At 42.4% G+C, this 12,283-nt stretch overlaps 1 protein-coding gene across 1 annotated transcript in view; it reads left to right on the forward strand.

Annotated features, from left to right (window-relative positions):
• Positions 1-12,283, forward strand: part of LOC144683647 (cryptochrome-1-like) — a 102,785-nt gene that overhangs the window by 39,277 nt on the left and 51,225 nt on the right. Inside the window, exons 3-6 of the mRNA XM_078546896.1 lie at positions 633-775; positions 1,978-2,162; positions 7,946-8,034; positions 8,278-8,418. Coding sequence (XP_078403022.1) covers positions 633-775; positions 1,978-2,162; positions 7,946-8,034; positions 8,278-8,418 — 558 coding nt within the window. The remainder of the gene's footprint in view (positions 1-632; positions 776-1,977; positions 2,163-7,945; positions 8,035-8,277; positions 8,419-12,283) is intronic.

Here is a 12,283-nt window from a genome sequence, read left to right on the forward strand (position 1 = left end):
CTCATTGAATGGCAGAGCAGACTCAATGGCCCAAATGGCTTACTGCTGCTCCTACGTCTTTATGGTCTTAAAACCAATCACCATGATATCAGTGTTGCCTGGAGTACCCTTAATTAACATTGATGCTGAGATCTGAACAGGATATTATGTAATGTTTCCAGTCTTTTCAAAGTTGGATTGAAAACTTTAATCAGACAAGACTGGATATGAATTGTTAAATTTACTTTACAACAGTTACTGTCTGTAAAATAATCAAATCTCACCTTGATCCAACTAACTATACAGAACAAGAAAAATAATATCTCAAATAATTCTTATCAGCAGATTCACTTAAATTAAAATTCTGTCTGGAAAAAGTTGGGCTGAAGACGAGCAAGTTTCTTCTTGCCGGCCATCTAGCCAGGAACTGGACCAATTCCTCAGATTGACAAATCTTACAACTGAGCAGCAGTGATTCCATGATTTTCAAAAAATTATGTCTAAGGGCAAGGCATTAAACTTCAAAAATAATGGCACACATGAGAAAAACTGTTAACAAAGTGTTGCAAATATTTTTGAACTTATTTCAGTTAGTTCAGGTTTTGCTATTTCATATAATGTTCTAATGGGTTCATTGTTCAATAATTTAACAGGAATGGAATATTAACCGTTTGACATTTGAGTATGATTCTGAGCCATTTGGTAAGGAGCGAGATGCAGCCATCAAGAAGCTGGCTAGTGAAGCTGGAGTTGAGGTCATTGTCAAGATTTCACACACATTGTATGACCTAGACAAGTATGTACTCGGTTAAATATTTAAACCATTGGAGAGGTAGAGAGAATGTTTGGCACTGTAAAGTTAAGACTATCCAAAATATTGGATGTGTTGGAAATTAGGTGCAAGCAAGTTCCTGTTAAGATTTTAAAACCTCCCAATGAATGTCTGAACCCAAAACTTAAGTACAATAACAGTAGTATAATTAGTAGGCCCAGTGCTAAACATTGTTTCATCAAATAATGATTTTCCCCAGATATACACCCTCTATTTAACAGTAAATTGATCCAGTCATCCAGTGGCAAAAATCACAGTTCCTTAATTGTCTGCCTGTAACATTTTTGACATATAAGCCCAGGGCTGCCTCAACTCAAGTATTTTTTTTTGCTCTTTTCCGATCTTTCCTCTCAGTTCCTGTAGTTCCAGTTTTTTCCCTCCTGACTGCCAAGTCTTATTTCTTTGTATAACATTTCTCTGTAAAAATGAAAAAGCATCTGGAAATAACTGAAATTTTTTTTTTGTGACAAAATTTATAGACCTGAAAGACTTATGACTATATTTCTGCTGTGGCCTTTAAATCCAAATCCTTTTGCAGTCTGTAATGCAGGGTCTCTGTTGGTATCCACTGCTATACCAGTTGGTTAAATGCTGGCAATATCCTGAAGCATATATTAAGACATATTAAAAAGGACCAAGATCCCATTTTTTGTTTCTTCATCTGTGTCATTACCGCCTCCTTTGCCTTGCACCGTCATCCCTTTTGTGTATTTAATCTCTCTGACTTTCCACTCTATCACAAACCTTTCATTTTCTTCCCTCACCCCTTTCCTGCCTCTGTGCTTGCTTAAATCCTGTTACATTTCTCACTTGTCCCAGTTGTAATGAAAAGTCATCGACCTGAAACCTTAACTCTTTTTATCTCTCAACAGGTGACCTGCTCAGTATTTCCAGCATATTCTGCTTCTGTTATTCGTGAAACATACTTGGAGGTCAATGCTTCTTAGCTGCTGCCACTTGTGGTGGGAGTATGTACCCTCAATGTTGGGCAAACAGGAGCTGGATTTGGGGATATATCTTAGTATGTTGGTTTAGAGATGCTTAAGCATGAGATTTCACACTTCAGACACATCTCAGCCTTTCAAACTAGGTAGTGGCAAAAAAATCAGTTTCTGTAGTCTCAAATATTAATTTGTTGTTTGCCAAATTCATGTTGTTTCTTCCAGAATAATTGAGTTAAATGGAGAACAACCCCCACTAACATATAAACAATTCCAGACTCTGATAAGTCAGTTGGACTCTCCAGAACCACCAGTGGAAACCATTAGTGAGGGAAGACTTGGAAAATGTACGATATTGGTATTGGATGAACATAATGAGAAATATGGAGTCCCATCGCTGGAGGAGCTTGGTATGCATGACAAACTTAGTTGCATTATTTAGTTAAGATAGGGCCTATGTTTCTTTTTTGCCTTCTCTCATTTCCACCCACAAAAGCTTTTTTGGGTGCAAATGAGTGAAGGCAACAAAAGGTGACAAAACAGGTGGTAAACTGCAAATAATGAGTATGAAAAGAAACTTTCAGAGATAATCAAACGTAACACAATTAGGATAAAAAAAGATGGTCAGGGACAATGTAGGTTCCTTGAGAATTGATAATGGTGATATTATAAATGAAAATAAGGAAATGGTGGATGTATTGAATAATTACAGTAGAGGAAAGGATGGCCATCCAAAGGAAACTAATATTGAATCAGAGAATTGTTGAACTTAATGTAAACAAAATAACAGTAACAAAGGATATAATGGCACAAAAGAATAACAAATCCCCTGGACCAGATGAGTTTCATTCCAGACTTAAAGGAATGAGGTGAGATCGTTGCAGAAGCTCTAACTGTAAACTTCCAAAGTTCTCTTGGTTCATGAACTGTTTCTTTAGATTGGAAAATTGAACATATCACTCCACTCTTTAAGAAAGTTGAGAGAAGAGCTAGGGAATTGTAGACCTGTTAGCTTAACATCTGTTGCTGATTAAATTACTGGAGCTTATTATTAAGGATAGAGTGACTGAACACCTTGAAAATGTTTTTGGAGGTGTCAGCTGTGGCTCAGTTCATAGCACCCTCGCCTTTGAATCAGAGGGTTGTGGGTTCATGTCCCACTCCCGGAAAACCAAGAACTGTGATTGTACTTGAAAGAGTTGCAATCTGTGACTGTTGATAACTCGAAAGAGTTTGAAAATGTTTTTGGAGGTGTCAGCTGTGGCTCAGTTCATAGCACCCTCGCCTTTGAATCAGAGGGTTGTGGGTTCATGTCCCACTCCCGGAAAACCAAGAACTGTGATTGTACTCGAAAGAGTTGCAATCTGTGACTGTTGATAACTCGAAAGAGTTTGAAAATGTTTTTGCTTATCAAAGAATCAGCGTGGATTTGTAAAAGGTAGGTCATGTCTGAAGAATCTGATTTGAATTTTTTGAAAAGGTGATCAAAATAGTGAATAAAGGAATGCCTATGGAAGTTACTGAGATGGACTTTCAATAGGCACTTGATTAATGTGCCTGTTAACTAAGAGACTGTTAACTAAAATCGAAGGTCATGGAATTGAAGGCAAATTATTGACCTGATGAGGAAATTGTCTGTGTGACAGGAGATACAATAGCGATAATGGACACGATGAGGATCTGTGGAGCCTCAACTATCCACCATATTTGTTAATGACTCACGATGGGGTAGAGACTCACATATCCAAATTTGCTGATGATATACAGATTGGCGGCATTGGAAGCAGTGTAGATGAAAGCATGAAATAAAAGATATAATAAATTAACAATAGCAGCCTGGGGGTTACCATTATTCAGAAACTTAATTGGATCAGGAACACACACACACAGTGGCTACCAGATCAAGCCAAAGCTGGTATGTCTGTGGTAAATAACATAACTCCTTACCTGACTCCCCAAAGCCTGTCCACCATCTACAAAGCATAAGTCAGGAGTGTGACGGAATACTCTCCACTTGCCTGGATGAGTGCAGGTCCAACATTCAAGGAGCTTGACACCATCCAGGACAAAACAGCCCACTTGATTTGCACCATGTTCATTGCCTTAAACATTCAGTCCCCCCATTATTGTCTCTGCAGTGGCAGCAGTATGTACCAACTATAAAATGCAGCAACTTGCCAAGGCTTCTTCAGTAACACCTTCCAAACCCTTGACCTGCTGTGCTTGCCGTTTTTAGGTGGTGGAGAAGCACTGTCACTGGGGCAAAATCCTGGGACGTCCTCTCTTAACAGTACTATGAGTAATCCTACACCACAAGGACGTAGCAGTTCATAATGGTGGCTCACCACTAAGCTCAAGGACTATTAGTGATGGGCAATAAATGCTGGCCTTGCCAGCGATGCACACATCCTGTGAGCAATTTTTTTTAAAAAGTGAAAAGGCAAATAGATTTCAGTGTAGTGTAGGCAAGTGTGAGTTCATCTTTTTATCTAAAAAGGATAGAACAATACTTTCTAAATAGTGCAAAGCTAGAAACAGTCATGTCCAAAGAGCCTTTTGGAGTTTGGGTGGGGGATGATCATAGATCATTGAAATGTCATGAACAGAAAAATAATCAAAAAGGCTAATGGAATGATAGGTGATTCTCACTTGTTCAAAATACTCTTGACAAGAGTAAAAAATAATATTAACAGTAACATTAGCACCCCTTTGTCTCAGTATTACTGTTGGATTTGCTCAGGGAAGAGGTTAGAATCCCTCAGATGTAGGACAAATTGGTTCTTGAACTTTTTCTATAAGAACTTAAGTTGATGAATGAATGATGATATGCCCTCATGATGTTTCTCATTTCCTTATTCCTTGTCAATTTTATGGTTTTACTGTCTCATTGATTGATTAATGTACTGGAATAGTTTTCAATATATATTTAATCAGTTAGGCTTGTGTTATAGGATAATTTTCTTTCCTTTATTATTGTTATTCATTTATATGTACTTTCTTTTATTAAACAAGCAACGTACCCAAAATTAATTTCCAACAGACAGTAAATTGAATTTGAATTTTAGATCTGTAGGACTAGAATACAAGAAGCATGCAACAACTATACAAAGCCCTGGTTATACCAGACCTGGAGTACAGTATTGAGGTCTGGGAAGCGTACCTCAGGATGGATATGCTGTCATTGGAGTAATGCTGCTTAGATTTACTAGAATGATACCTGAATCCAAGCTGAGACTGTTCAGGTGCAGCCACATTGACATGCTTGAAGTTGGGCCTCTAGCTTATCTGCCCACTCAAGCAATGCAGAGGCCTGAAAGTGCCATGCTCTTCACCCCTTAGGTACAGGCTGCAAATTAATGAGCATTTTGGTGGACTGCAGATCAATTGGACATCTGCGCAAGTTGTACAATCTTCTTGTGAAAACTGGCCATGGAGCAGTCACTGGTGGAGGCACTCACAGCCCCATGCAATGTCATCATTCAGGTTTGGACCAGTCTCCCCCATGGTTCAAGCTAACAGCACAGCCTTGCGGTCCGGGTTAGGAGAATGCCTTCGCCTGAGTTGAGAGCACAGCATGCAGTCCAGAAGGTGAAGCTGCCGCCAGTCGGTCAGGTGGAGTGTGGGGGAGATGGGTGGGGTTCACCAGCCATGCAGCGCACTAAACTCTAGCCATCCAAGTGGTTGCCAGCACTCTCCGGGATGCATTAAGGGTCTTCAGACTTAACCAAGAAAGGTCCTTAGAACACCCAAGCCAACCCACACCTCTTTCTCTTTAATCGTGCAAGGAACCTTGCGACATAGCCATATGCCTCATGGCTTACAGAGAGTGGAGATAAAGAAGAGAGTGACAGAGGCACCTGGCTGGACAGAGGGAGGAGCAGCACCCTCAGGAAGAAGGGGTGGCTGAGATTTCCGTTCACACCGCTGAAGAGCCACAGCGAGCCATCGCTGGTCGGTGCCTAGCTAGACCCAGAGTCTATAGACTTTCATTCCTGTAGATGACTGAGAACCAGTGTTGCTAAAGACTGCGCATGCCTCGGGAACTGGTCAGTCTCATCTGCCACCTGCTACAGGATTTGGCAGCACGGGGACATGGATGGCATACACTGCCTGTGGCCATGAAAGTGACCGCGGCTTTTATTTTTACTCCAGTGGTCCTTTCAGGGCTTCACAGGTGGCCTCTGTGGGATATCACAAGCCTCCACCTAGAAATGCATCAATGAGATCTCGGACGCCATCTTCACAGAACTTAGTACATTTCACCCAGGACCAAGAAAGCCAGGATGCAAGAGTGCTGGGATTTGTCCAGATCTCCAGTTTCCCACAGATGCAGGGTGCCATCGACAGCAGTTATGTGATGCTCAGATCTCTGTGGCAACAAGCAGTCAACTATGTCAACCACAAATGCTTCTACTTGCTGAATGTTGAACTGGTGCGCGACCACCACAAATGCATCCTTGAAGGTCTGCGCACGGTTCCCAGGGAGTGTCCACAACTCCTACATCCTTAGCAGCTCTTGGATCCCTGATGTCTTCCAGGGATCACAGAGGATGCAGGATTGGCTCCTCAGGGCAAAGGGCTACCCGCAGATGCCGTGGCTGATGATATCCATGCAGCGGCCTCAGAGTGCAGCAGAGAGAAGGTACAATGAGGTACATGCTGCAACTCACACCTTGGTGAGCAAATCATCGGGATGTTGAAAATGAAGTTCTGGTGCCTGGAACGGTCTGGTGGAGTCCTTCAATAAGCAATGTGTCACACATTGTCGTCATCTGCTGTGCCCTTTACAACCTGGCACTGCAATGGGGAGAGGAGCTAGCTGAGGATGAGATGGAGGAGCTGCGTGTCTCTCCTCCAATGAGCAGGATGTCAATGGGAATGAGGGTGAGGAGGTCCTCGAAGGCGAGGATGCCGGCCATGAGGACATTGCACTGGCCAGATGAGGCAGGCATGCTTGGGAGGCCCTTGTAGTTCTCGATTTGTAGAGGATGATGCTGACATGCAGTGATGAGACACCATAGATTCGCACATTGCATCTGTGAACGTTTGACTACAGTCTGGCTGATGGCAGCCCTCTGTGATAAGGCTCCTGTTGTGGTGACGCAGCGGAGGCCCTAATAAATGTGCTTGCGAAAGCATGGATAGATAATTAGTACATTGCAGTGGCCTGTGAAACAGGACACATCAGTCACAGCATGGTTGTCTGATGGATGTTGCACTGCTGGATATTCACTTGGTTGAGCACCGCCAACCTCACTGTCACCACAGGAACAGTCCAGATCTTTGCTGGCCAGATGTTTGACTCTATTTTCAAAGTCTGTGAGGGCCTTGATTTCAGGCAATCCTTCACCAGTATGTGATCTCTCCCTTGTATTGTGTGCTAGCTTGTCCTGCATGAATACAGATGGAAAGAGTTCAAGCAGGATGCCTGCTAGGCCAGATGATGAGCATGCCTGGCATGTATGGGTGGCGTGTGGCCCCATGACGGGATGAGGACAATGAAGGTGTGTGTGAGAGAGTGAATGTGATGTCCCTTGAACTGGAAATGAGTGAGATCCCTGTGGATGTGTGATGGGTTTGAGAGTGATGAGGAGAGTGACTTACCCTGGCGGAATGGAGGAGATCAATCACCCTCTTTCAGCATTGGTGTCTGTCTTCATTTGCAGGGCGTTGGCACTGACCACCGCTGCCACCGCCTCCCAAGCTGAATTGGTGATGTTACTGCCTCTCCTGTGGCCAGGACAAAGGTAGAGGACATCACGGCAGGCCTCCATGGCGTCCAAAAGATGTTCCAGGGACGTGTGACTGAATCGGGGGAGGCATACAGTCTTCTTGCCTTTCAGGACCATGTCTTCTGTGCAGCAGTCCTGTGCTGGAAGCGCAAAGGTGTATGTGCAGCTGCTCTTTAAATATGGCACTCAGCGTGAGGAAGCTGCGAGGTGATGACATGGCAGGCGAATGAGAGGTCGCCTACCAGAGACCCAGCATGTTTCCCAGGAATGCATGATTAAGAGGCGGGTTTCGGATGATACAGCAGGTATAACTATCTTTTTCCCGCTCGCTACCGCAATTAGTGTAAATCTGGGACAATTCTGCCTTACGTATCAGCCAAATCTTAACTATTTGTTTAATCACAAGTTGAATCCTGGATACTTGTCTAATTGCATTGATCCCTGACCATTTGTCTAACTAGGTTTTGATACTGAAGGTTTGCGTTCTGCTGTGTGGCCAGGTGGAGAAACAGAGGCTTTAACGCGACTCGAGAGACATTTAGAAAGAAAGGTGAGTGAAAAACCTTCTTGACCTTTACGCTCCATTTTTCAACATTGGAAAACTACTTGAATTAGCTTAGTAGTTTTAGAATAGTCCCAGCCAAAAAAGCAGAAAACTTTTAAGGGAACGGAGGTCAAATATGAGTAGCCTGCCTATAAATGCCCAGTGGGAGACTAGTGGAAAGATTAGAGCTCTATAAAATGGACACTTCACCTGTAAGGGGACAGTATATCACTTGTGTTTCTCTTGCAGGCATGGGTAGCGAACTTTGAAAGACCCAGGATGAATGCCTTCTCACTGCTGGCGAGTCCCACAGGCCTCAGTCCCTATCTTCGATTTGGCTGTCTGTCCTGTCGGCTCTTCTACTTCAAGCTAACAGATTTATATAAAAAAGTGAGTTAAGTTTGTGTCTTGTACATTGAAATTTTTTTGCTATTGGGAGCTGCCTAATGCTTATTAATCCCATCAATTTTGAGATTCTTGATAATAAGAATGCTTTTTCTTTATTCTTTCATGGGAAGTGGGTGTCGCTGGCTAGGCCAGCATTTGTTGCCCATTCCTAATTGCCCTTGAGGGCAGTTAAGAGTCAACCGCATTGCTGTGGGTCTGGAGTCACATGTAGACCAGACTAGGTAAGGACAACAGATTTCCTTCCTTAAAGGGCATTGGTGGACCACATGGGTTTTTACTACAATTGACAATAGTTTCATAGTCACTATTACTGAGATTAGTTCTCAAAATTCCACTAGCTTCTGTGATTATATATTTTTTTAAATTAATTCATGGGATGTGGGCTTCACTGGCTGGGCCAACATTTATTGCCCATCCCTAGTTGCCCTTGAAAAGGTGGTGGTGAGCTGCCTTCTTGAACCGCTGCAATCCCTGAGGTGTAGGTACACCCACTGCTATTAGGGAGGGAGTTCCAGGATTTTGACCTAGCGACAGTGAAAGAACAGCTATTTATTTCCAAGTCAAGATGGTGAGTGACTTGGAGGGGAACTTCCAGGTGGTGGTGTTCCCATGTGTCTGCTGCCCTTGTCTTTCTAGATGGTAGTGGTCATAGGTTTGGAAGGTGCTGTCTAAAGAGCCTTGGTACACAGACCATTAGCCTGGGCCTCTGGATTACTAGTCCAGTGACAGTACTGCTACTCCACTGTGTCCCCCTGCTTTTTCTCTGCAACTCTCAAGAAACCACACCATAAACTTGTTTTGCAGAAAGGTGAGAAATGCTGCAATGTGAGTGTTGGTATTTTGCTTCTCACGGCATTTAGTGAGATTCTTATAAAGTACATTGCCAAAAATAACTAATAACTATGATAAAAGTGACTATTTTAATGCTTTACATGTGGGGGCCACTCAATTCAAGTATTATCTGTGGTTAAATATGGTTGCTTTATCTGTGGTTAAATCTGGGTGCCAGTGACTAGTTGTGTATATTGGGTATGAATAATACTAACAGAATAATACTAACAGAAAGATGTTTTTCATGCATTTAATTTTTATGCCTGCGTTAAACATACCTGGGTAAAGTACAAATTGACAAACCATTCTTTTTTGCATCAGGCATTGCATTTTCTTTTGGTTGAGCTTGAGAATGAGACTTCTTAGCTAAGGATATTTTTTTTTCTCTCATTATCCACCCCTGCATGACACTCATTCTGAAGAACAAGAATGGCCTACAAGTCAACTTTTAATTATCTTTACATTTCTTAAATGTTGAGAGGTTGGGAAGTGCAGGTGTCCAAAGGGACCTGGGTGTCCTTGTTCACGAATCACTGAAAGCTAGAATGCAGATGCAGCAATCGATTAGGAAGGCAAATGGTATGTTGACTTTCATCCAAGGGGATTTGAGTACAGGCGTAAAGATGTCCTGCTGCAGTTATATCGAGCCTTGGTGAGACCTCACCTGGAGTATTGTGCACAGTTTTAGTCTCCTTACCAGAGGAAGGATATACTTGCAATAGAGGGAGTGCAACAGAGGTTCATCAGATTAATCCCTGGGATGGCAAGTTTGCTGTTTGAGGAGACTGAGTCTGTATTCCCTAGAATTTTTAAGAACGAGGGGTGACCTCATTGAAACTTACAAAATTCTTACAGGATGTGACAGGGTGGAAGTAGATCAGATGCTTCCTCTAGCTGGTGAGTCTAAAACCAGGGGACATAATCTCAGGTTAAGAGGACCATGTATGACTGAGATGAGGGGAAATTTCTTCATTCAGAGGGTGGTGAATCTTTGGAATTTTCTACCTCAGAGGGCTGTGGAAGCTCAATCATCAAGCATGTTCAAGAAAGAAATTGATAGATTTCTGGAGACAGTGTGGAAAAAAGGCATTGAGGTAGATGATCAGCCATGATCTAATGAATGGCGGAGCAGGCTCGATGGGCCAAATGGCCTACTCCTGTTCCTATGTTTACATGTCCCAGTACACCATGGCTGAGCTAATCAAATGATTTTTTTGTTTAGAGAACATTGCTATTTCAAGGTCATGGTCTAGAACTCTATTATAACACCTTGGCACTCCTACCATCAAAACATAGAATGGTACAACACATACAGCTGACACAGTGCTGAATGAGCTCTTCGAAAGAACTATCAATTAGTACCACTTTCTGATCTTCCCCAAGCCTGCAATTTTTACCACTTCAAATAATGCTCAAAAGGGAATTGGATTATCATTATTGAATCTCATCCACCACTCTTTTTTTCAGACAGTGCATTTCAGCTCATAATATAAAAAGGCATATGGGTTCCTTAGCTTTACGAGTAGAGGCATGCTGTAGGAAAGCAAGGAAGTAGCTGGAGTATTGTCAATTGCATATTTATTGTTTAATTGTCTGGGCATTCACTAGACTCCTATAAAAAGACACAAACTAAAACAGTGTTTGTTGGGGTTAGGAGGTGTATGGTTTTAAGTAGATATAAAAGTGTGTAAAGATTGGCGCCAGTTCTATTCTTCAACTATACATTTCTTTTCCTTGTGTTGTTATGACCCCAGCTGATGTTACTACAGGACAAGCCAGATCCCAGGGTGGAACCCAGCTTGATACACCCGAACTTTTATTTTTTGTTTGGAAATGTGGAGAGTGGCTACTGAACAGAGTCACAGGAGTCAGCTGGTGAACTTTTAACAAAAGAATAAAACATTTATTAAACAAGCAAAGATTAACTATGTTACAATACATCTTCAACCACCAATACCCTTTACAGATATATACAGATCTGTAAGGATAACACAAGTTATAAAAGCTATCTTGTGCTTACTGTGGACATTAGAGCATACAGTCCATGCAAACCTATAGATGACCTGTGGTCAGGCACACCACACTCTGAAACCAAGTGACAGATGCCACCCCAAACAAATGACCTCATCAACTTCCCCCAGATGCTTGTCACACCATGAGCACCCGGCCTCACTGAACTCCATCTTTCACATGAGAGTTTCCAATCTCCGCTCCTGAAGAACCTGCTTGGGAATCCTCTCCCAAATGATACTTTCTCTCACCTTTCTCAAGGGTCCACCTTCAAGGTTTCGAACTCTCCTTCTGATGTCCCCCTCCCCTGGATCACCACGTGCATTCATGCTTCCTTCTATGCACTCACTCTCAAATGCTCAACTGCGCCAACAGAACACCATTGCTTCACATCCCCATAGTAAAGAGTTGCAGACCTTCAGCTGTCTCCTTGGATCTTCTGGCTTTTTGCAAGTCTATATGCTTTAAATCTGCATCTTGCAAGTTTCTCCCTTTAAGCTTGGAGCCTTTCTCTGCTCATCACTCTTAATTTCACTTAACAGGATCTTTTCCATATTTCTGTTCGTCCTTTGATTTAACTGTCCTCTTGGGACCTTTCCTATTCCACTCCCCTGGTTTTGAGACTTTCTTCTTTAGTTTCTGGAACCTGCTCCTTGCAGTTCCCTCTCTTGTATCCAGCTTCTCCTAGTAGCTCCTTCCAACTTTAGTTTGGGACTTGCCATCAGACCTTCTCCTATGTTGCTTCTGCTGGCATCTCCTTTCAGCTTTAGAGCACACTGACCAACTGAACTTAAACTGCTTTCGGTTTATTTGTTTGTGTGTGTGTGGGGCCTCCCTCTCTAGACCCCTGTTGCTAGGCAAAAGCACAGTTTTTTTTTCTACCTTGTTTATTTTAAATCCCCTTCAAGAGTCATAAAATCTCATTAAAATGCAGGCATCTTTTCAAGTGAAACTAAAACTCAGGTTTCATCCTTTCAACCCTCAAATGCACAAATACAAATTAAAC

The sequence above is a fragment of the Cetorhinus maximus genome, chromosome 8, assembly GCF_964194155.1.
Source record: "Cetorhinus maximus chromosome 8, sCetMax3.hap1.1, whole genome shotgun sequence".
Lineage (NCBI taxonomy): Eukaryota > Metazoa > Chordata > Chondrichthyes > Lamniformes > Cetorhinidae > Cetorhinus > Cetorhinus maximus.